This window comes from Eucyclogobius newberryi, unplaced genomic scaffold, assembly GCF_026437365.1.
Source record: "Eucyclogobius newberryi isolate DKJ021-1_F unplaced genomic scaffold, fEucNew1.0.hap1 SCAF_3, whole genome shotgun sequence".
In the NCBI taxonomy this organism is placed as follows: domain Eukaryota; kingdom Metazoa; phylum Chordata; class Actinopteri; order Gobiiformes; family Gobiidae; genus Eucyclogobius; species Eucyclogobius newberryi.
The window spans coordinates 43,297,442-43,323,282 of record NW_027315945.1 but is presented as its reverse complement, the minus strand read 5'-3'; the positions used below and the strand labels follow the sequence as shown (position 1 = coordinate 43,323,282).

The window sequence follows — 25,841 nt, the reverse complement described above, 5'->3', positions numbered from 1 at the left end:
CTCTCTCTGGTCTCTCTCTGGTCTCTCTCTGGTCTCACTCTGGTCTCACTCTTGTCTCACTCTGGTCTCACTCTGGTCTCTCACTGGTCTCTCTCTGGTCTCACTCTTGTCTCACTCTGGTCTCTCTCTGGTCTCACTCTGGTCTCTCTCTTGTCTCTCTCTGGTCTCTCTCTGGTCTCTCTCTGGTCTCTCTCTGGTCTCACTCTGGTCTCACTCTGGTCTCACTCTTGTCTCACTCTGGTCTCTCTCTGGTCTCACTCTGGTCTCACTCTTGTCTCTCTCTGGTCTCTCTCTGGTCTCTCTCTTGTCTCACTCTGGTCTCACTCTTGTCTCACTCTGGTCTCTCTCTGGTCTCACTCTGGTCTCACTCTTGTCTCACTCTGGTCTCTCTCTTGTCTCTCTCTGGTCTCTCTCTGGTCTCACTCTTGTCTCACTCTGGTCTCTCTCTGGTCTCTCTCTGGTCTCTCTCTGGTCTCACTCTGGTCTCACTCTGGTCTCACTCTGGTCTCTCTCTGGTCTCTCTCTGGTCTCTCTCTGGTCTCACTCTGGTCTCACTCTTGTCTCACTCTTGTCTCACTCTGGTCTCACTCTGGTCTCTCTCTGGTCTCTCTCTGGTCTCACTCTTGTCTCATTCTGGTCTCTCTCTGGTCTCACTCTGGTCTCACTCTTGTCTCTCTCTGGTCTCTCTCTGATCTCTCTCTGGTCTCTCTCTGGTCTCTCTCTTGTCTCACTCTGGTCTCACTCTTGTCTCACTCTGGTCTCTCTCTGGTCTCTCTCTGGTCTCTCTCTTGTCTCTCTCTGGTCTCACTCTGGTCTCACTCTGGTCTCACTCTGGTCTCACTCTTGTCTCACTCTGGTCTCTCTCTTGTCTCTCTCTGGTCTCACTCTGGTCTCACTCTTGTCTCACTCTGGTCTCACTCTGGTCTCACTCTGGTCTCTCTCTGGTCTCTCTCTGGTCTCACTCTTGTCTCACTCTGGTCTCTCTCTGGTCTCACTCTGGTCTCACTCTTGTCTCTCTCTGGTCTCTCTCTGATCTCTCTCTGGTCTCACTCTGGTCTCACTCTTGTCTCACTCTGGTCTCACTCTTGTCTCACTCTGGTCTCACTCTGGTCTCTCTCTGGTCTCTCTCTGGTCTCACTCTTGTCTCACTCTGGTCTCTCTCTGGTCTCACTCTGGTCTCACTCTTGTCTCTCTCTGGTCTCTCTCTGGTCTCTCTCTGGTCTCTCTCTTGTCTCACTCTGGTCTCACTCTTGTCTCACTCTGGTCTCTCTCTGGTCTCACTCTGGTCTCACTCTTGTCTCACTCTGGTCTCTCTCTTGTCTCTCTTTGGTCTCACTCTGGTCTCACTCTTGTCTCACTCTGGTCTCTCTCTTGTCTCTCTCTGGTCTCTCTCTGGTCTCACTCTGGTCTCACTCTTGTCTCTCTCTGGTCTCACTCTGGTCTCACTCTTGTCTCACTCTGGTCTCTCTCTGGTCTCACTCTGGTCTCTCTCTGGTCTCTGTAGAGAACATTGCTCACTTGGCTGAGAGCGCTCTGAGGTTTTTGGAGCTCGTTCAGGAGAATCATGTGAACAACTGCGAACAGGAAGTGAATGAAGACCAGGAGGAAACTCTGCAGCACAGCGACAACTACGACTCAGGTACAAACTACGACTCAGGTACAAACTACAGCGACAACTACGACTCAGGTACAAACTACAGCGACAACTACGACTCAGGTACAAACTACAGCGACAACTACGACTCAGGTACAAACTACAGCGACAACTACGACTCAGGTACAAACTACAGCGACAACTACGACTCAGGTACAAACTACAGCGACAACTACGACTCAGGTACAAACTACAGCGACAACTACGACTCAGGTACAAACTACAGCGACAACTACGACTCAGGTACAAACTACAGCGACAACTACGACTCAGGTACAAACTACAGCGACAACTACGACTCAGGTACAAACTACAGCGACAACTACGACTCAGTTACAAACTACAGCGACAACTACGACTCAGGTACAAACTACAGCGACAACTACGACTCAGGTACAAACTACAGCGACAACTACGACTCAGGTACAAACTACGACTCAGGTACAAACTACAGCGACAACTACGACTCAGGTACAAACTACGACTCAGGTACAAACTACAGCGACAACTACGACTCAGGTACAAACTACAGCGACAACTACGACTCAGGTACAAACTACAGCGACAACTACGACTCAGGTACAAACTACAGCGACAACTACGACTCAGTTACAAACTACAGCGACAACTACGACTCAGGTACAAACTACAGCGACAACTACGACTCAGGTACAAACTACAGCGACAACTACGACTCAGGTACAAACTACAGCGACAACTACGACTCAGGTACAAACTACGACTCAGGTACAAACTACAGCGACAACTACGACTCAGGTACAAACTACAGCGACAACTACGACTCAGGTACAAACTACAGCGACAACTACGACTCAGGTACAAACTACGACTCAGGTACAAACTACAGCGACAACTACGACTCAGGTACAAACTACGACTCAGGTACAAACTACGACTCAGGTACAAACTACAGCGACAACTACGACTCAGGTACAAACTACAGCGACAACTACGACTCAGGTACAAACTACAGCGACAACTACGACTCAGGTACAAACTACAGCGACAACTACGACTCAGGTACAAACTACAGCGACAACTACGACTCAGTTACAAACTACAGCGACAACTACGACTCAGGTACAAACTACAGCGACAACTACGACTCAGTTACAAACTACAGCGACAACTACGACTCAGGTACAAACTACAGCGACAACTACGACTCAGGTACAAACTACAGCGACAACTACGACTCAGGTACAAACTACAGCGACAACTACGACTCAGGTACAAACTACAGCGACAACTACGACTCAGGTACAAACTACAGTGACAACTACGACTCAGGTACAAACTACAGCGACAACTACGACTCAGGTACAAACTACAGCGACAACTACGACTCAGGTACAAACTACGACTCAGGTACAAACTACAGCGACAACTACGACTCAGGTACAAACTACAGCGACAACTACGACTCAGGTACAAACTACAGCGACAACTACGACTCAGGTACAAACTACAGCGACAACTACGACTCAGGTACAAACTACAGCGACAACTACGACTCAGGTACAAACTACAGCGACAACTACGACTCAGGTACAAACTACAGCGACAACTACGACTCAGGTACAAACTACGACTCAGGTACAAACTACAGCGACAACTACGACTCAGGTACAAACTACGACTCAGGTACAAACTACAGCGACAACTACGACTCAGGTACAAACTACAGCGACAACTACGACTCAGGTACAAACTACAGCGACAACTACGACTCAGGTACAAACTACAGCGACAACTACGACTCAGGTACAAACTACAGCGACAACTACGACTCAGGTACAAACTACAGCGACAACTACGACTCAGGTACAAACTACAGCGACAACTACGACTCAGGTACAAACTACAGCGACAACTACGACTCAGGTACAAACTACAGCGACAACTACGACTCAGGTACAAACTACAGCGACAACTACGACTCAGTTACAAACTACAGCGACAACTACGACTCAGGTACAAACTACAGCGACAACTACGACTCAGGTACAAACTACAGCGACAACTACGACTCAGGTACAAACTACGACTCAGGTACAAACTACAGCGACAACTACGACTCAGGTACAAACTACGACTCAGGTACAAACTACAGCGACAACTACGACTCAGGTACAAACTACAGCGACAACTACGACTCAGGTACAAACTACAGCGACAACTACGACTCAGGTACAAACTACAGCGACAACTACGACTCAGTTACAAACTACAGCGACAACTACGACTCAGGTACAAACTACAGCGACAACTACGACTCAGGTACAAACTACAGCGACAACTACGACTCAGGTACAAACTACAGCGACAACTACGACTCAGGTACAAACTACGACTCAGGTACAAACTACAGCGACAACTACGACTCAGGTACAAACTACAGCGACAACTACGACTCAGGTACAAACTACAGCGACAACTACGACTCAGGTACAAACTACGACTCAGGTACAAACTACAGCGACAACTACGACTCAGGTACAAACTACGACTCAGGTACAAACTACGACTCAGGTACAAACTACAGCGACAACTACGACTCAGGTACAAACTACAGCGACAACTACGACTCAGGTACAAACTACAGCGACAACTACGACTCAGGTACAAACTACAGCGACAACTACGACTCAGGTACAAACTACAGCGACAACTACGACTCAGTTACAAACTACAGCGACAACTACGACTCAGGTACAAACTACAGCGACAACTACGACTCAGTTACAAACTACAGCGACAACTACGACTCAGGTACAAACTACAGCGACAACTACGACTCAGGTACAAACTACAGCGACAACTACGACTCAGGTACAAACTACAGCGACAACTACGACTCAGGTACAAACTACAGCGACAACTACGACTCAGGTACAAACTACAGTGACAACTACGACTCAGGTACAAACTACAGCGACAACTACGACTCAGGTACAAACTACAGCGACAACTACGACTCAGGTACAAACTACGACTCAGGTACAAACTACAGCGACAACTACGACTCAGGTACAAACTACAGCGACAACTACGACTCAGGTACAAACTACAGCGACAACTACGACTCAGGTACAAACTACAGCGACAACTACGACTCAGGTACAAACTACAGCGACAACTACGACTCAGGTACAAACTACAGCGACAACTACGACTCAGGTACAAACTACAGCGACAACTACGACTCAGGTACAAACTACGACTCAGGTACAAACTACAGCGACAACTACGACTCAGGTACAAACTACGACTCAGGTACAAACTACAGCGACAACTACGACTCAGGTACAAACTACAGCGACAACTACGACTCAGGTACAAACTACAGCGACAACTACGACTCAGGTACAAACTACAGCGACAACTACGACTCAGGTACAAACTACAGCGACAACTACGACTCAGGTACAAACTACAGCGACAACTACGACTCAGGTACAAACTACAGCGACAACTACGACTCAGGTACAAACTACAGCGACAACTACGACTCAGGTACAAACTACGACTCAGGTACAAACTACAGCGACAACTACGACTCAGGTACAAACTACGACTCAGGTACAAACTACAGCGACAACTACGACTCAGGTACAAACTACAGCGACAACTACGACTCAGTTACAAACTACAGCGACAACTACGACTCAGGTACAAACTACAGCGACAACTACGACTCAGGTACAAACTACAGCGACAACTACGACTCAGGTACAAACTACAGCGACAACTACGACTCAGGTACAAACTACGACTCAGGTACAAACTACAGCGACAACTACGACTCAGGTACAAACTACAGCGACAACTACGACTCAGGTACAAACTACAGCGACAACTACGACTCAGGTACAAACTACAGCGACAACTACGACTCAGGTACAAACTACGACTCAGGTACAAACTACAGCGACAACTACGACTCAGGTACAAACTACGACTCAGGTACAAACTACAGCGACAACTACGACTCAGGTACAAACTACAGCGACAACTACGACTCAGGTACAAACTACAGCGACAACTACGACTCAGGTACAAACTACGACTCAGGTACAAACTACAGCGACAACTACGACTCAGGTACAAACTACGACTCAGGTACAAACTACGACTCAGGTACAAACTACAGCGACAACTACGACTCAGGTACAAACTACAGCGACAACTACGACTCAGGTACAAACTACAGCGACAACTACGACTCAGGTACAAACTACAGCGACAACTACGACTCAGGTACAAACTACAGCGACAACTACGACTCAGGTACAAACTACAGCGACAACTACGACTCAGGTACAAACTACAGCGACAACTACGACTCAGGTACAAACTACAGCGACAACTACGACTCAGGTACAAACTACAGCGACAACTACGACTCAGGTACAAACTACAGCGACAACTACGACTCAGGTACAAACTACAGCGACAACTACGACTCAGTTACAAACTACAGCGACAACTACGACTCAGGTACAAACTACAGCGACAACTACGAGTCACCTGACCTCAACCTTTGAACCTGGGGGTGACGGTCTGGTTGCCATGGCGATGTTGACGTGTGTTGTTGGTGCAGAGCTGCAGGCGCTCCATGAGATGGTGCAGCAGAAGGTGGTGACGCTGCTGTCAGACCAGGAGAACATGGTGAAGCACAGCCTGATGGACACGGGCATCACCAGACTCTGTGTGTTCTTCGGACGACAAAAGGCCAACGACGTCCTGCTCAGTCACATGATCACGTTCCTCAACGACAAGAACGACTGGCACCTGCGAGGAGCCTTCTTCGACTCCATCGTGGGTAAGAACCAGGTCTGAACCAGGTCTGAACCAGGTCTGAACCAGGTCTGAACCAGGTCTAAACCAGGTCTGAACCAGGTCTGAACCAGGTCTGAACCAGGTCTGAACCAGGTCTGAACCAGGTCTAAACCAGGTCTGAACCAGGTCTGAACCAGGTCTGAACCAGGTCTGAACCAGGTCTGAACCAGGTCTAAACCAGGTCTAAACCAGGTCTAAACCAGGTCTGAACCAGTTCTAAACCAGGTGAAATAAAGGTGTAACTCTGACTCTGACCTCTGACCTCTGTTTCAGGCGTGGCGGCGTACGTTGGCTGGCAGAGCTCGTCCATCTTGAAGCCGCTCCTTCAGCAGGGCCTCAGTGACACAGAGGAGTTTGTGATCTACAAAGCTCTGGACGCTCTGACCTGCATGTGTGACCTGGGCCTCCTGCAGAAGACACACATCAACGAGTTTGTGTCCGACATCGGTGAAGACCAAACACACACGTGCTGAGAGACATGACCTCTGTATGACCTCTGTATTACCTCTGCGTGACCTCTCTGTGACCTTTGTATGACCTCTCTATGACCTCTGTGTGACCTTCCTATGACCTCTGTATTACCTCGGCGTGACCTCTCTATGACCTCTGTGTGACCTCTGTATGACCTCTCTATGACCTCTGTGTGACCTCCTGTATGACCTCTGTGTGACCTCTCTGTGATCTCTGTGTGACCTCTCTGTGACCTCTGTGTGACCTCTCTGTGACCTTTGTATGACCTCTGTGTGACCTCTCTGTGACCTCTGTGTGACCTCATGTTCCTCAGCTCCGTTCCTGTGCCATCCAAACCTGTGGATTCGATACGGCGCCGTCGGCTTCATCACCGTCGTTGCCAAACACCTGAACGTGGCAGACGTTTACTGCAAACTGATGCCTCACCTCAGCCCGTTCCTCACACAGCCCATCATACAGGTACAGGAACCTTTAGACAGGAACTACCCCTCACACAGCCCATCATACAGGTACAGGAACCTTTAGACTGGAACTACCCCTCACACAGCCCATCATACAGGTACAGGAACCTTTAGACTGGAACTACCCCTCACACAGCCCATCATACAGGTACAGGAACCTTTAGACTGGAACTACCCCTCACACAGCCCATCATACAGGTACAGGAACCTTTAGACTGGAACTACCTCTCACACAGCCCATCATACAGGTACAGGAACCTTTAGACTGGAACTACCCCTCACAAAGCCCATCATACAGGTACAGGAACCTTTAGACAGGAACTACCCCTCACACAGCCCATCATACAGGTACAGGAACCTTTAGACTGGAACTACCCCTCACACAGCCCATCATACAGGTACAGGAACCTTTAGACAGGAACTACCCCTCACACAGCCCATCATACAGGTACAGGAACCTTTAGACTGGAACTACCCCTCACACAGCCCATCATACAGGTACAGGAACCTTTAGACTGGAACTACCCCTCACACAGCCCATCATACAGGTACAGGAACCTTTAGACTGGAACTACCCCTCACACAGCCCATCATACAGGTACAGGAACCTTTAGACTGGAACTACCCCTCACACAGCCCATCATACAGGTACAGGAACCTTTAGACAGGAACTACCCCTCACACAGCCCATCATACAGGTACAGGAACCTTTAGACTGGAACTACCCCTCACACAGCCCATCATACAGGTACAGGAACCTTTAGACTGGAACTACCCCTCACAAAGCCCATCATACAGGTACAGGAACCTTTAGACAGGAACTACCTCACACAGCCCATCATACAGGTACAGGAACCTTTAGACTGGAACTACCCCTCACACAGCCCATCATACAGGTACAGGAACCTTTAGACTGGAACTACCCCTCACACAGCCCATCATACAGGTACAGGAACCTTTAGACTGGAACTACCCCTCACACAGCCCATCATACAGGTACAGGAACCTTTAGACTGGAACTACCCCTCACACAGCCCATCATACAGGTACAGGAACCTTTAGACTGGAACTACCCCTCACACAGCCCATCATACAGGTACAGGAACCTTTAGACTGGAACTACCCCTCACACAGCCCATCATACAGGTACAGGAACCTTTAGACTGGAACTACCCCTCACACAGCCCATCATACAGGTACAGGAACCTTTAGACTGGAACTACCCCTCACACAGCCCATCATACAGGTACAGGAACCTTTAGACTGGAACTACCCCTCACACAGCCCATCATACAGGTACAGGAACCTTTAGACTGGAACTACCCCTCACACAGCCCATCATACAGGTACAGGAACCTTTAGACTGGAACTACCCCTCACACAGCCCATCATACAGGTACAGGAACCTTTAGACTGGAACTACCCCTCACACAGCCCATCATACAGGTACAGGAACCTTTAGACTGGAACTACCCCTCACACAGCCCATCATACAGGTACAGGAACCTTTAGACTGGAACTACCCCTCACACAGCCCATCATACAGGTACAGGAACCTTTAGACTGGAACTACCCCTCACACAGCCCATCATACAGGTACAGGAACCTTTAGACTGGAACTACCCCTCACACAGCCCATCATACAGGTACAGGAACCTTTAGACTGGAACTACCCCTCACACAGCCCATCATACAGGTACAGGAACCTTTAGACTGGAACTACCCCTCACACAGCCCATCATACAGGTACAGGAACCTTTAGACTGGAACTACCCCTCACACAGCCCATCATACAGGTACAGGAACCTTTAGACTGGAACTACCCCTCACACAGCCCATCATACAGGTACAGGAACCTTTAGACTGGAACTACCCCTCACACAGCCCATCATACAGGTACAGGAACCTTTAGACTGGAACTACCCCTCACACAGCCCATCATACAGGTACAGGAACCTTTAGACTGGAACTACCCCTCACACAGCCCATCATACAGGTACAGGAACCTTTAGACTGGAACTACCCCTCACACAGCCCATCATACAGGTACAGGAACCTTTAGACTGGAACTACCCCTCACACAGCCCATCATACAGGTACAGGAACCTTTAGACTGGAACTACCCCTCACACAGCCCATCATACAGGTACAGGAACCTTTAGACTGGAACTACCCCTCACACAGCCCATCATACAGGTACAGGAACCTTTAGACTGGAACTACCCCTCACACAGCCCATCATACAGGTACAGGAACCTTTAGACTGGAACTACCCCTCACACAGCCCATCATACAGGTACAGGAACCTTTAGACTGGAACTACCCCTCACACAGCCCATCATACAGGTACAGGAACCTTTAGACTGGAACTACCCCTCACACAGCCCATCATACAGGTACAGGAACCTTTAGACTGGAACTACCCCTCACACAGCCCATCATACAGGTACAGGAACCTTTAGACTGGAACTACCCCTCACACAGCCCATCATACAGGTACAGGAACCTTTAGACTGGAACTACCCCTCACACAGCCCATCATACAGGTACAGGAACCTTTAGACTGGAACTACCCCTCACACAGCCCATCATACAGGTACAGGAACCTTTAGACTGGAACTACCCCTCACACAGCCCATCATACAGGTACAGGAACCTTTAGACTGGAACTACCCCTCACACAGCCCATCATACAGGTACAGGAACCTTTAGACAGGAACTACCCCTCACACAGCCCATCATACAGGTACAGGAACCTTTAGACTGGAACTACCCCTCACACAGCCCATCATACAGGTACAGGAACCTTTAGACTGGAACTACCCCTCACACAGCCCATCATACAGGTACAGGAACCTTTAGACTGGAACTACCCCTCACACAGCCCATCATACAGGTACAGGAACCTTTAGACTGGAACTACCCCTCACACAGCCCATCATACAGGTATAGGAACCTTTAGACTGGAACTACCCCTCACACAGCCCATCATACAGGTACAGGAAACTTTAGACTGGAACTACCCCTCACACAGCCCATCATACAGGTACAGGAACCTTTAGACTGGAACTACCCCTCACACAGCCCATCATACAGGTACAGGAACCTTTAGACTGGAACTACCCCTCACACAGCCCATCATACAGGTACAGGAACCTTTAGACTGGAACTACCCCTCACACAGCCCATCATACAGGTACAGGAACCTTTAGACTGGAACTACCCCTCACACAGCCCATCATACAGGTACAGGAACCTTTAGACTGGAACTACCCCTCACACAGCCCATCATACAGGTACAGGAACCTTTAGACTGGAACTACCCCTCACACAGCCCATCATACAGGTACAGGAACCTTTAGACAGGAACTACCCCTCACACAGCCCATCATACAGGTACAGGAACCTTTAGACTGGAACTACCCCTCACACAGCCCATCATACAGGTACAGGAACCTTTAGACAGGAACTACCCCTCACACAGCCCATCATACAGGTACAGGAACCTTTAGACTGGAACTACCCCTCACACAGCCCATCATACAGGTACAGGAACCTTTAGACTGGAACTACCCCTCACACAGCCCATCATACAGGTACAGGAACCTTTAGACTGGAACTACCCCTCACACAGCCCATCATACAGGTACAGGAACCTTTAGACAGGAACTACCCCTCACACAGCCCTTCATACAGGTACAGGAACCTTTAGACTGGAACTACCCCTCACACAGCCCATCATACAGGTACAGGAACCTTTAGACTGGAACTACCCCTCACACAGCCCATCATACAGGTACAGGAACCTTTAGACTGGAACTACCCCTCACACAGCCCATCATACAGGTACAGGAACCTTTAGACTGGAACTACCCCTCACACAGCCCATCATACAGGTACAGGAACCTTTAGACTGGAACTACCCCTCACAAAGCCCATCATACAGGTACAGGAACCTTTAGACAGGAACTACCCCTCACACAGCCCATCATACAGGTACAGGAACCTTTAGACAGGAACTACCCCTCACACAGCCCATCATACAGGTACAGGAACCTTTAGACAGGAACTACCCCTCACACAGCCCATCATACAGGTACAGGAACCTTTAGACTGGAACTACCCCTCACACAGCCCATCATACAGGTACAGGAACCGTTAGACAGGAACTACCCCTCACACAGCCCATCATACAGGTACAGGAACCTTTAGACTGGAACTTCCCCTCACACAGCCCATCATACAGGTACAGGAACCGTTAGACAGGAACTACCCCTCACACAGCCCATCATACAGGTACAGGAACCTTTAGACTGGAACTACCCCTCACACAGCCCATCATACAGGTACAGGAACCTTTAGACAGGAACTACCCCTCACACAGCCCATCATACAGGTACAGAAACCGTTAGACTGGAACTACCCCTCACACAGCCCATCATACAGGTACAGGAACCGTTAGACTGGAACTACCCCTCACACAGCCCATCATACAGGTACAGGAACCGTTAGACAGGAACTACCCCTCACACAGCCCATCATACAGGTACAGGAACCTTTAGACTGGAACTACCCCTCACACAGCCCATTATGTGGATATGGGTCACATGTTCTCATGGGTTCTTTCTTACATGTTCTCATGGGTTCTTTACATGTTCTCATGGGTTCTTTACATGTTTTCATGGGTTCTTTACATGTTCTCATGGGTTCTTTCTTACATGATCTCATGGGTTCTTTCTTACATGTTCTCATGGATTCTTTACATATTCTCATGGGTTCTTTCTTACATGATCTCATGGGTTCTTTCTTACATGTTCTCATGGGTTCTTTACATGTTCTCATGGGTTCTTTACATGTTCTCATGGGTTCTTTCTTACATGATCTCATGGGTTCTTTCTTACATATTCTCATGGGTTCTTTCTTACATGATCTCATGGGTTCTTTCTTACATATTCTCATGGGTTCTTTCTTACATGATCTCATGGGTTCTTTCTTACATATTCTCATGGGTTCTTTACATGTTATCATGGGTTCTTTACATGTTCTCATGGGTTCTTTACATGTTCTCATGGGTTCTTTCTTACATGATATCATGGGTTCTTTCTTACATATTCTCATGGGTTCTTTCTTACATGATATCATGGGTTCTTTCTTACATGTTCTCATGGGTTCTTTCTTACATGATCTCATGGGTTCTTTCTTACATGTTCTCATGGGTTCTTTACATGTTCTCATGGGTTCTTTCTTACATATTCTCATGGGTTCTTTACATGTTCTCATGAGTTCTTTACATGTTCTCATGGGTTCTTTACATGTTCTCATGGGTTCTTTACATGTTCTCATGGGTTCTTTCTTACATGATATCATGGGTTCTTTCTTACATATTCTCATGGGTTCTTTCTTACATGATATCATGGGTTCTTTCTTACATGTTCTCATGGGTTCTTTCTTACATGATCTCATGGGTTCTTTCTTACATGATCTCATGGGTTCTTTCTTACATATTCTCATGGGTTCTTTCTTACATGATCTCATGGGTTCTTTCTTACATATTCTCATGGGTTCTTTACATGTTCTCATGGGTTCTTTACATGTTCTCATGGGTTCTTTACATGTTCTCATGGGTTCTTTCTTACATGATATCATGGGTTCTTTCTTACATATTCTCATGGGTTCTTTCTTACATGATATCATGGGTTCTTTCTTACATGTTCTCATGGGTTCTTTCTTACATGATCTCATGGGTTCTTTCTTACATGTTCTCATGGGTTCTTTCTTACATATTCTCATGGGTTCTTTACATGTTCTCATGAGTTCTTTACATGTTCTCATGGGTTCTTTACATGTTCTCATGGGTTCTTTACATGTTCTCATGGGTTCTTTCTTACATGATATCATGGGTTCTTTCTTACATATTCTCATGGGTTCTTTCTTACATGATATCATGGGTTCTTTCTTACATGTTCTCATGGGTTCTTTCTTACATGATCTCATGGGTTCTTTCTTACATGTTCTCATGGGTTCTTTACATGTTCTCATGGGTTCTTTCTTAAATGTACTCATGGGTTCTTTACATGTTCTCATGAGTTCTTTACATGTTCTCATGGGTTCTTTACATATTCTCATGGGTTCTTTCTTACATGATATCATGGGTTCTTTCTTACATGTTCTCATGGGTTCTTTCTTACATGTTCTCATGGGTTCTTTACATGTTCTCATGGGTTCTTTCTTACATATTCTCATGGGTTCTTTACATGTTCTCATGAGTTCTTTACATGTTCTCATGGGTTCTTTACATGTTCTCATGGGTTCTTTCTTACATATTCTCATGGGTTCTTTACATGTTCTCATGAGTTCTTTACATGTTCTCATGGGTTCTTTACATGTTCTCATGGGTTCTTTACATGTTCTCATGGGTTCTTTCTTACATGATCTCATGGGTTCTTTCTTACATATTCTCATGGGTTCTTTCTTACATGATCTCATGGGTTCTTTCTTACATGTTCTCATGGGTTCTTTACATGTTCTCATGGGTTCTTTACATGTTCTCATGGGTTCTTACATGATCTCATGGGTTCTTTCTTACATATTATCATGGGTTCTTTACATGTTCTCATGAGTTCTTTACATGTTCTCATGGGTTCTTTACATGTTCTCATGGGTTCTTTCTTACATGATCTCATTGGTTCTTTCTTACATATTCTCATGGGTTCTTTCTTACATGATCTCATGGGTTCTTTCTTACATATTCTCATGGGTTCTTTCTTACATGATCTCATGGGTTCTTTCTTACATATTCTCATGGGTTCTTTACATGTTCTCATGGGTTCTTTACATGTTCTCATGGGTTCTTTACATGTTCTCATGGGTTCTTTCTTACATGATATCATGGGTTCTTTCTTACATATTCTCATGGGTTCTTTCTTACATGATATCATGGGTTCTTTCTTACATGTTCTCATGGGTTCTTTCTTACATGATCTCATGGGTTCTTTCTTACATGTTCTCATGGGTTCTTTACATGTTCTCATGGGTTCTTTCTTACATATTCTCATGGGTTCTTTACATGTTCTCATGAGTTCTTTACATGTTCTCATGGGTTCTTTACATGTTCTCATGGGTTCTTTCTTACATGATATCATGGGTTCTTTCTTACATATTCTCATGGGTTCTTTCTTACATGATATCATGGGTTCTTTCTTACATGTTCTCATGGGTTCTTTCTTACATGATCTCATGGGTTCTTTCTTACATGTTCTCATGGGTTCTTTACATGTTCTCATGGGTTCTTTCTTAAATTTACTCATGGGTTCTTTACATGTTCTCATGAGTTCTTTACATGTTCTCATGGGTTCTTTACATATTCTCATGGGTTCTTTCTTACATGATCTCATGGGTTCTTTCTTACATGTTCTCATGGGTTCTTTACATGTTCTCATGGGTTCTTTCTTACATATTCTCATGGGTTCTTTACATGTTCTCATGAGTTCTTTACATGTTCTCATGGGTTCTTTACATGTTCTCATGGGTTCTTTCTTACATATTCTCATGGGTTCTTTACATGTTCTCATGAGTTCTTTACATGTTCTCATGGGTTCTTTACATGTTCTCATGGGTTCTTTCTGTCCTCAGATTGATAACGAGCTGGTTCTTCTCAGCGTCCTCAAAGCTCCTGTGAGTCGCTCCATCTTCGATTACACGCTGCGCTCTAAAGACATCTCCAGCCTCTTCCGCCACCTGCTGTTGAGACAGAAGCAACGCAGCGGCTTGCTGCCCGAGTGCCCCGCCCCAGAAGACCCCAACATCGGACAGTTACTGAAGAAACTACTGTCCCAGGTGAGAAACTACTGTCCCGAACTACTGTCCCGAACTACTGTCCCGAACTACTGTCCCAGGTGAGAAACTACTGTCCCGAACTACTGTCCCGAACTACTGTCCCGAACTACTGTCCCAGGTGAGAAACTACTGTCCCGAACTACTGTCCCAAACTACTGTCCCGAACTACTGTCCCGAACTACTGTCCCGAACTACTGTCCCAGGTGAGAAACTACTGTCCCGAACTACTGTCCCGAACTACTGTCCCGAACTACTGTCCCGAACTACTGTCCCAGGTGAGAAACTACTGTCCCGAACTACTGTCCCGAACTACTGTCCCGAACTACTGTCCCGGGTGAGAAACTACTGTCCCAAACTACTGTCCCGAACTACTGTCCCGAACTACTGTCCCAAACTACTGTCCCGAACTACTGTCCCGAACTACTGTCCCGGGTGAGAAACTACTGTCCCGAACTACTGTCCCGGGTGAGAAACTACTGTCCCGAACTACTGTCCCGAACTACTGTCCCGAACTACTGTCCCAGGTGAGAAACTACTGTCCCGAACTACTGTCCCGAACTACTGTCCCGAACTACTGTCCCGGGTGAGAAACTACTGTCCCGAACTACTGTCCCGAACTACTGTCCCGAACTACTGTCCCGGGTGAGAAACTACTGTCCCGAACTACTGTCCCGAACTACTGTCCCGAACTACTGTCCCGAACTACTGTCCCGGGTGAGAAACTACTGTCCCGAACTACTGTCCCGAACTACTGTCCCGAACTACTGTCCCGAACTACTGTCCCGAACTACTGTCCCGGGTGAGAAACTACTGTCCCGAACTACTGTCCCGAACTACTGTCCCGAACTACTGTCCCGAACTACTGTCCCGAACTACTGTCCCAGGTGAGAAACTACTGTCCCGAACTACTGTCCCGAACTACTGTCCCGAACTACTGTCCCGGGTGAGAAACTACTGTCCCGAACTACTGTCCCGAACTACTGTCCCGAACTACTGTCCCGGGTGAGAAACTACTGTCCCGAACTACTGTCCCGAACTACTGTCCCGAACTACTGTCCAGGGTGAGAAACTACTGTCCCGAACTACTGTCCCGAACTACTGTCCCGGGTGAGAAACTACTGTCCCGAACTGCTGTCCCGAACTACTGTCCCGAACTACTGTCCCGAACTACTGTCCCGAACTACTGTCCCGGGTGAGAAACTACTGTCCCGAACTACTGTCCCGAACTACTGTCCCGAACTACTGTCCCGAACTACTGTCCCGAACTACTGTCCCGGGTGAGAAACTACTGTCCCGAACTACTGTCCCGGGTGAGAAACTACTGTCCCGAACTACTGTCCCGAACTACTGTCCCGAACTACTGTCCCGGGTGAGAAACTACTGTCCCGAACTACTGTCCCGGGTGAGAAACTACTGTCCCGAACTACTGTCCCGAACTACTGTCCCGGGTGAGAAACTACTGTCCCGAACTACTGTCCCGAACTACTGTCCCGGGTGAGAAACTACTGTCCCAAACTACTGTCCCGAACTACTGTCCCGAACTACTGTCCCGAACTACTGTCCCGAACTACTGTCCCGGGTGAGAAACTACTGTCCCGAACTACTGTCCCGGGTGAGAAACTACTGTCCCGAACTACTGTCCCGAACTACTGTCCCGAACTACTGTCCCGAACTACTGTCCCAGGTGAGAAACTACTGTCCCGAACTACTGTCCCGAACTACTGTCCCGAACTACTGTCCCGGGTGAGAAACTACTGTCCCGAACTACTGTCCCGAACTACTGTCCCGAACTACTGTCCCGGGTGAGAAACTACTGTCCCGAACTACTGTCCCGAACTACTGTCCCGAACTACTGTCCCGAACTACTGTCCCGAACTACTGTCCCGGGTGAGAAACTACTGTCCCGAACTACTGTCCCGGGTGAGAAACTACTGTCCCGAACTACTGTCCCGAACTACTGTCCCGAACTACTGTCCCGAACTACTGTCCCGGGTGAGAAACTACTGTCCCGAACTACTGTCCCGAACTACTGTCCCGAACTACTGTCCCGAACTACTGTCCCGAACTACTGTCCCGAACTACTGTCCCGGGTGAGAAACTACTGTCCCGAACTACTGTCCCGAACTACTGTCCCGAACTACTGTCCCGAACTACTGTCCCGAACTACTGTCCCAGGTGAGAAACTACTGTCCCAAACTACTGTCCCGAACTACTGTCCCGAACTACTGTCCCGGGTGAGAAACTACTGTCCCGAACTACTGTCCCGAACTACTGTCCCGAACTACTGTCCCGGGTGAGAAACTACTGTCCCGAACTACTGTCCCGAACTACTGTCCCGGGTGAGAAACTACTGTCCCGAACTGCTGTCCCGAACTACTGTCCCGAACTACTGTCCCGAACTACTGTCCCGAACTACTGTCCCGGGTGAGAAACTACTGTCCCGAACTACTGTCCCGAACTACTGTCCCGAACTACTGTCCCGAACTACTGTCCCGAACTACTGTCCCGGGTGAGAAACTACTGTCCCGAACTACTGTCCCGGGTGAGAAACTACTGTCCCGAACTACTGTCCCGAACTACTGTCCCGAACTACTGTCCCGGGTGAGAAACTACTGTCCCGAACTACTGTCCCGGGTGAGAAACTACTGTCCCGAACTACTGTCCCGAACTACTGTCCCGAACTACTGTCCCGGGTGAGAAACTACTGTCCCGAACTACTGTCCCGGGTGAGAAACTACTGTCCCGAACTACTGTCCCGAACTACTGTCCCGAACTACTGTCCCGGGTGAGAAACTACTGTCCCAAACTACTGTCCCGAACTACTGTCCCGAACTACTGTCCCGAACTACTGTCCCGAACTACTGTCCCGGGTGAGAAACTACTGTCCCGAACTACTGTCCCGGGTGAGAAACTACTGTCCCGAACTACTGTCCCGAACTACTGTCCCGAACTACTGTCCCGAACTACTGTCCCGGGTGAGAAACTACTGTCCCGCCCTACTGTCCCGAACTACTGTCCCGAACTACTGTCCCGGGTGAGAAACTACTGTCCCGGGTGAGAAATGTAGACTTCTGCTGAGTTGAGTTTGCACGTTTTACTCTCTCTGACTCTTGAGTTGCTGGACTGTAGTTTTGGATGTAGTTCTCCGTGTGTCCACCAGAGGTCAGAATGAGCCTGTAGGACAGGGACAGAGGACAGACAATGAAGTGAACCAGTCCAAATGTTGCAGTGGACGTTGTTTCACCTTTAGTCAGAGTTGGAACATTAGTATTTACCAACTTAGCCAACTTAGCAGGAAGCCGGGGGGCCAATACAAATGTGTCTGAGGGCCTCCTTCTGAATTCTGCAGAATTTGACTCTGAACATCTGGATTCCTCAGACATTGACTCAGAAACAAATTCTGTGGAACTTGATGTTTTTGTTCAGAAACATCCGGCTCACATCTGCAGCATGTTAAAGACATGAAACATCATAAAGGGTGCTTTAGTCCTGCTTTAGACCTGCTTTAGTCCTGCTTTAGACCTGCTTTAGTCCTGCTTTAGTCCTGCTTTAGACCTGCTTTAGTCCTGGTTTAGTCCTGCTTTAGTCCTGCTTTAGTCCTGCTTTAGTCCTGCTTTAGTCCTGCTTTAGACCTGCTTTAGTCCTGCTTTAGTCCTGCTTTAGTCCTGCTTTAGTCCTGCTTTAGTCCTGCTTTAGTCCTGCTTTAGTCCTGCTTTAGTCCTGCTTTAGTCCTGCTTTAGACCTGCTTTAGTCCTGCTTTAGTCCTCACCTGGTTCTCACCTGGTCCTCACCTGTTCCTCACCTGGTGCTCACTTGGTTCTCACCTGGTCCCCACCTGGTTCTCACATGGTTCTCACCTGGTTCTCACCCGGTGCTCACCTGGTCCTCACCTGGTCCTCACCTGGTTCTCACCTGGTCTTCACCTGGTTCTCACCTGGTCCTCACCTGGTCCCCACCTGGTTCTCACCTGTTCCTCACCTGGTTCTCACCTGGTTCTCACCTGGTTCTCACCCGGTCCTCACCCGGTTCTCACCCGGTTGTCACCTGGTCCTCACCTGTTCCTCACCTGGTGCTTACCTGGTTCTCACCTGGTCCTCACCTGGTTCTCACCTGGTCTTCACCTGGTTCTCACCTGGTCCCCACCTGGTTCTCACCTGTTCCTCACCTGGTTCTCACCTGGTCCTCACCTGGTCCCCACCTGATTCTCACCTGGTCCTCACCTGTTCCTCACCTGGTGCTCACCTGGTTCTCATCTGGTTCTCACCTGGTCCTCACCTGGTCCTCACCTGGTCCCCACCTGGTCCTCACCTGTTCCTCACCTGGTGCTCACCTGGTTCTCATCTGGTTCTCACCCGGTCCTCACCCGGTTCTCACCTGGTCCTCACCTGGTCCCCACCTGGTTCTCACCTGGTCCTCACCTGTTCCTCACCTGGTGCTTACCTGGTCCTCACCTGGTTCTCACCTGGTCTTCACTTGGTTCTCACCTGGTCCCCACCTGGTTTTCACCTGTTCCTCACCTGGTCCTCACCTGGTTCTCACCTGGTCTTCACCTGGTTCTCACCTGGTCCTCACCTGGTCCCCACCTGGTTCTCACCTGTTCCTCACCTGGTTCTCACCTGGTTCTCACCTGGTTCTCACCCGGTTCTCACCCGGTCCTCACCTGGTTCTCACCTGGTTCTCACCTGGTCCTCACCTGTTCCTCACCTGGTGCTTACCTGGTTCTCACCTGGTCCTCACCTGGTTCTCACCTGGTCCTCACCTGTTCCTCACCTGGTGCTTACCTGGTTCTCACCTGGTCCTCACCTGGTTCTCACCTGGTCTTCACCTGGTTCTCACCTGGTCCCCACCTGGTTCTCACCTGTTCCTCACCTGGTTCTCACCTGGTCCTCACCTGGTCCCCACCTGATTCTCACCTGGTCCTCACCTGTTCCTCACCTGGTGCTCACCTGGTTCTCATCTGGTTCTCACCTGGTCCTCACCTGGTCCTCACCTGGTCCCCACCTGGTCCTCACCTGTTCCTCACCTGGTGCTCACCTGGTTCTCATCTGGTTCTCACCCGGTCCTCACCCGGTTCTCACCTGGTCCTCACCTGGTCCCCACCTGGTTCTCACCTGGTCCTCACCTGTTCCTCACCTGGTGCTTACCTGGTCCTCACCTGGTTCTCACCTGGTCTTCACTTGGTTCTCACCTGGTCCCCACCTGGTTCTCACCTGTTCCTCACCTGGTTCTCACCTGGTTCTCACCTGGTCTTCACTTGGTTCTCACCTGGTCCCCACCTGGTTCTCACCTGGTCCTCACCTGGTTCTCACCTGGTCTTCACTTGGTTCTCACCTGGTCCTCACCTGGTTCTCACCTGTTCCTCACCTGGTTCTCACCTGGTCCTCACCTGGTCCCCACCTGATTCTCACCTGGTCCTCACCTGTTCCTCACCTGGTGCTCACCTGGTTCTCACCCGGTCCTCACCTGGTCCTCACCTGGTCCTCACCTGTTCCTCACCTGGTGCTCACCTGGTTCTCATCTGGTTCTCACCTGGTCCTCACATGGTCCCCACCTGGTTCTCACCCGGTTCTCACCTGGTTCTCACCTGGTCCTCACCCGGTCCTCACCTGGTCCTCACCTGGTCCCCACCTGGTTCTCACCCGGTTCTCACCTGGTTCTCACCTGGTCCTCACCTTGTCCCCACCTGGTTCTCACCTGGTCCCCACCTGGTTCTCACCTGGTTCTCACCTGGTCCTCACCTGGTCCTCACCTGGTCCTCACCTGGTCCCCACCTGATTCTCACCTGGTCCTCACCTGTTCCTCACCTGGTGCTCACCTGGTTCTCACCCGGTCCTCACCTGGTCCTCACCTGTTCCTCACCTGGTGCTCACCTGGTTCTCATCTGGTTCTCACCTGGTCCTCACATGGTCCTCACCTGGTTCTCACCTGGTCCTCACCTGGTGCTCACCTGGTTCTCACCCGGTCCTCACCTGGTCCTCACCTGTTCCTCACCTGGTGCTCACCTGGTTCTCATCTGGTTCTCACCTGGTCCTCACATGGTCCTCACCTGGTTCTCACCTGGTCCTCACCTGGTGCTCACCTGGTTCTCACCCGGTTCTCACCCGGTCCTCACCTGGTCCTCACCTGGTCCCCACCTGGTTCTCACCCGGTTCTCACCTGGTCCTCACCTGGTCCCCACCTGGTCCTCACCTGGTCCCCACCTGGTTCTCACCTGGTTCTCACCTGGTCCTCACCTGGTCCTCACCTGGTCCTCACCTGGTCCTCACCTGGTCCTCACCTGGTCCTTCTCTTCCAGGGCATGACAGAGTCGGAGGAGGACAAACTTCTGGCCCTTAAAGACTTCATGTTAAAGTCAAACAAAGCCAAGGCGTCGATGGTGGAGCAGAGTCAGTCTGAGCACGCTCAGAGCGGACTCATCGACCTGGCCACGCTCGGCATCATGGGACGTCAGGTGGACCTCATCAAGCCACGCCCCGACACCGACGACAAGAGAGGTAACTCCCCCTTACCCTAAACCCCTAACACTAACACTAACACTAACCACCTTACCCTAACCCCTTTACCCCCTTACCCTAAGCCCCTAACACTAACCCTTTACCCCCTTACCCTAAACCCCTAACACTAACACTAATCACCTTACCCTAACCCCTGTACCCCCTTACCCTAATCCCCTAACCCTAACCCCCTTACCCTAAACCCCTAACACTAACCCTAACCCGCTTACCCTAAACCCTTAACACTAACCCTAACCCCCTTACCCTAAACCCCTAACACTAACCCTAACCCGCTTACCCTAAACCCTTAACACTAACCCTAACCCCCTTACCCTAAACCCCTAACACTAACCCTAACCCGCTTACCCTAAACCCTTAACACTAACCCTAACCCCCTTACCCTAAACCCCTAACACTAACCCTAACCCCCTTACCCTAAACCCCTAACCCTAACCCCCTTACCCTAAACCCCTAACAACAGGCTCAGATGAAGGGTTTTCACCTGTAAAGCGGCGCTGCTAAACAATCCGTACATTTTTTCAAATTTGTAAAGCATCTGATAATTGAGCAGCAAAACACGAAAGTGACAATCAATCATTTCAAGATTATTTTTCCATTTTCTACGGCTTGTTCCCTTTCGGGGTCACGGGCGACTGCAGCCTGTCCCAGTGACTTGGGGCCTTAGGCGGGGTACATCCTGGACAGTGGCAAACTCGTCGCAGGGTCAACATAGACATATTTAGGGTTAGGGTTAGAGTTAGAGTTAGAGTTAGGGTTAGAGTTAGAGTTAGAGTTAGAGTGTTAGAGTTAGAGTGTTAGAGTTAGAGTGTTAGAGTTAGAGTGTTAGAGTTAGAGTGTTAGAGTGTTAGAGTTAGAGTGTTAGAGTTAGAGTGTTAGAGTTAGAGTGTTAGAGTTAGAGTGTTAGAGTTAGAGTGTTAGAGTTAGAGTGTTAGAGTTAGAGTGTTAGAGTTAGAGTGTTAGAGTTAGGGTTAGGGTTAGGGTTAGAGTTAGAGTGTTAGAGTGTTAGAGTGTTAGAGTGTTAGAGTTAGGGTTAGAGTTAGAGTTAGAGTTAGGGTTAGAGTTAGAGTTAGAGTTAGAGTTAGGGTTAGGGTTAGGGTTAGGGTTAGGGTTAGGGTTAGGGTTAGGGTTAGAGTTAGGGTTAGAGTTAGGGTTAGAGTTAGAGTTAGAGTTAGAGTTAGAGTGTTAGAGTTAGAGTGTTAGAGTTAGAGTGTTAGAGTTAGAGTGTTAGAGTTAGAGTGTTAGAGTGTTAGAGTTAGAGTGTTAGAGTTAGAGTGTTAGAGTTAGAGTGTTAGAGTTAGAGTGTTAGAGTTAGGGTTAGGGTTAGGGTTAGAGTTAGAGTGTTAGAGTGTTAGAGTGTTAGAGTGTTAGAGTGTTAGAGTGTTAGAGTTAGGGTTAGGGTTAGGGTTAGAGTTAGAGTGTTAGAGTGTTAGAGTGTTAGAGTGTTAGAGTGTTAGAGTGTTAGAGTGTTAGGGTTAGAGTTAGAGTTAGAGTTAGGGTTAGAGTTAGAGTTAGAGTTAGGGTTAGGGTTAGGGTTAGGGTTAGGGTTAGGGTTAGTATGAGTTAACCCTAACCAATGTTTACCTCACACATCATATGATTGGACGGGGGGAGGAGCCAGAGAGAACCCCCGGTAACACGGGGAGAACATGCAGACTCCACCCAGAGAGATCATGTGATGTTGGTCTGGTCCGGGAATCGAACCCATGACCTCTTTCTTGGGAGGCAAGAGCGCACCCCAAAATTAAAATGTATTTGTAACATTCAATTTGATAAAACTCTTAACAAATGAACTTTGAAACACTTTTTAAACATTAAAAAAAACAACAACTTGCAAATAAAACCAAGTCAGACGGTTTTATTTACAACTTTGGTCCACATCCTCATCATCAGGTGATTATTCTCAGAGTCTCATATGAATCGTCTTTACACAAATATGTCTTAAGCTTCTGATGGAAACATAAAGGTTGCCGTGGCGACCATCATGGTGTATTTATGTCTTATTCACATTGTACCGCTCTATTTCACCTTCCATTCCATTTTTCCTTTTGTTATTTGATGACAGTCCCTAAGCAGCACATTCGGAGCGTGTGATTGGCTGAGCCCAAAATACACATCTGATTGTTAAAACGAGGTCGTGTCACGTGACACTGTAAATATGAATATTTATGTAAATGATCTGAAAAGACTTTAGTGTTTAGAGTTATTGACCTGTGGCTCCTCCCACTTTCAGACTCCATCTGAGACAGCAGCGTCCTACATGTCTCATGTCCACACAGCGTCCTACATGTCTCATGTCCACACAGCGTCCTACATGTCTCATGTCCACACAGCGTCCTACATGTCTCATGTCCACACAGCGTCCTACATGTGTCATGTCCACACAGTGTCCTACATGTGTCATGTCCACACAGCGTCCTACAGTGTGTCATGTCCACACAGCGTCCTACATGTGTCATGTCCACACAGTGTCCTACATGTGTCATGACCACACAGCGTCCTACATGTGTCATGTCCACACAGCGTCCTACAGTGTGTCATGTCCACACAGCGTCCTACAGTGTGTCATGTCCACACAGCGTCCTACATGTGTCATGTCCACACAGCGTCCTACAGTGTGTCATGTCCACACAGCGTCCTACAGTGTGTCATGTCCACACAGCGTCCTACATGTGTCATGTCCACACAGTGTCCTACATGTGTCATGTCCACACAGTGTCCTACATGTGTCATGTCCACACAGTGTCCTACATGTGTCATGTCCACACAGCGTCCTACAGTGTGTCATGTCCACACAGCGTCCTACATGTGTCATGTCCACACAGTGTCCTACATGTGTCATGTCCACACAGCGTCCTACAGTGTGTCATGTCCACACAGCGTCCTACATGTGTCATGTCCACACAGTGTCCTACATGTGTCATGTCCACACAGCGTCCTACATGTGTCATGTCCACACAGCGTCCTACATGTCTCATGTCCACACAGCGTCCTACATGTGTCATGTCAACACAGTGTCCTACATGTGTCATGTCCACACAGTGTCCTACATGTGTCATGTCCACACAGCGTCCTACATGTGTCCCACACAGTGTCCTACATGTGTCATGTCCACACAGTGTCCTACATGTGTCCCACACAGTGTCCTACATGTGTCATGTCCACACAGCGTCCTACATGTGTCATGTCCACACAGCGTCCTACATGTGTCATGTACACACAGCGTCCTACATGTGTCCCACACAGTGTCCTACATGTGTCATGTCCACACAGCGTCCTACATGTGTCATGTCCACACAGCGTCCTACATGTGTCCCACACAGTGTCCTACATGTGTCATGTCCACACAGCGTCCTACATGTCTCATGTCCACACAGCGTCCTACATGTGTCATGTCAACACCGTGTCCTACATGTGTCATGTCCACACAGCGTCCTACATGTGTCCCACACAGCGTCCTACATGTGTCATGTCAACACAGTGTCCTACATGTGTCATGTCCACACAGCGTCCTACATGTGTCCCACACAGCGTCCTACATGTGTCATGTCAACACAGTGTCCTACATGTGTCATGTCCACACAGCGTCCTACATGTGTCCCACACAGTGTCCTACATGTGTCCCACACAGCGTCCTACATGTGTCCCACACAGCGTCCTACATGTGTCCCACACAGCGTCCTACATGTGTCCCACACAGTGTCCTACATGTGTCCCACACAGCGTCCTACATGTGTCCCACACAGCGTCCTACATGTGTCCCACACAGCGTCCTACATGTGTCCCACACAGTGTCCTACATGTGTCCCACACAGCGTCCTACATGTGTCCCACACAGTGTCCTACAGATGTCATGTCAGTACTTTTTTTTGGAGCTTTGGTTTTACAATTGACACATTTTTGTATCACAAAAGCTGCGACAAACACACTTTTTTCTGACGAACGCATCGCATTTGAGCGAAATTGCGTCGCATTTTGCGATGCCGCTTATTCTGAACCCTAAACCCCTAAGCCTAACCCTATCGATCTTTCTTTATAGTGGAG

General features: G+C 48.6%; 1 protein-coding gene across 2 annotated transcripts in view; it reads left to right on the top strand.

The window, feature by feature from the left end:
• Positions 1 to 25,841, top strand: part of pik3r4 (phosphoinositide-3-kinase, regulatory subunit 4) — a 72,803-nt gene that overhangs the window by 23,972 nt on the left and 22,990 nt on the right. For both annotated transcript variants that reach the window (XM_072460240.1, XM_072460239.1), the window contains 6 exons: positions 1,505 to 1,639; positions 6,279 to 6,500; positions 6,791 to 6,964; positions 7,302 to 7,447; positions 15,082 to 15,285; positions 21,581 to 21,779. In XM_072460240.1, the coding sequence (XP_072316341.1) occupies positions 1,505 to 1,639; positions 6,279 to 6,500; positions 6,791 to 6,964; positions 7,302 to 7,447; positions 15,082 to 15,285; positions 21,581 to 21,779 (1,080 nt within the window). The remainder of the gene's footprint in view (positions 1 to 1,504; positions 1,640 to 6,278; positions 6,501 to 6,790; positions 6,965 to 7,301; positions 7,448 to 15,081; positions 15,286 to 21,580; positions 21,780 to 25,841) is intronic.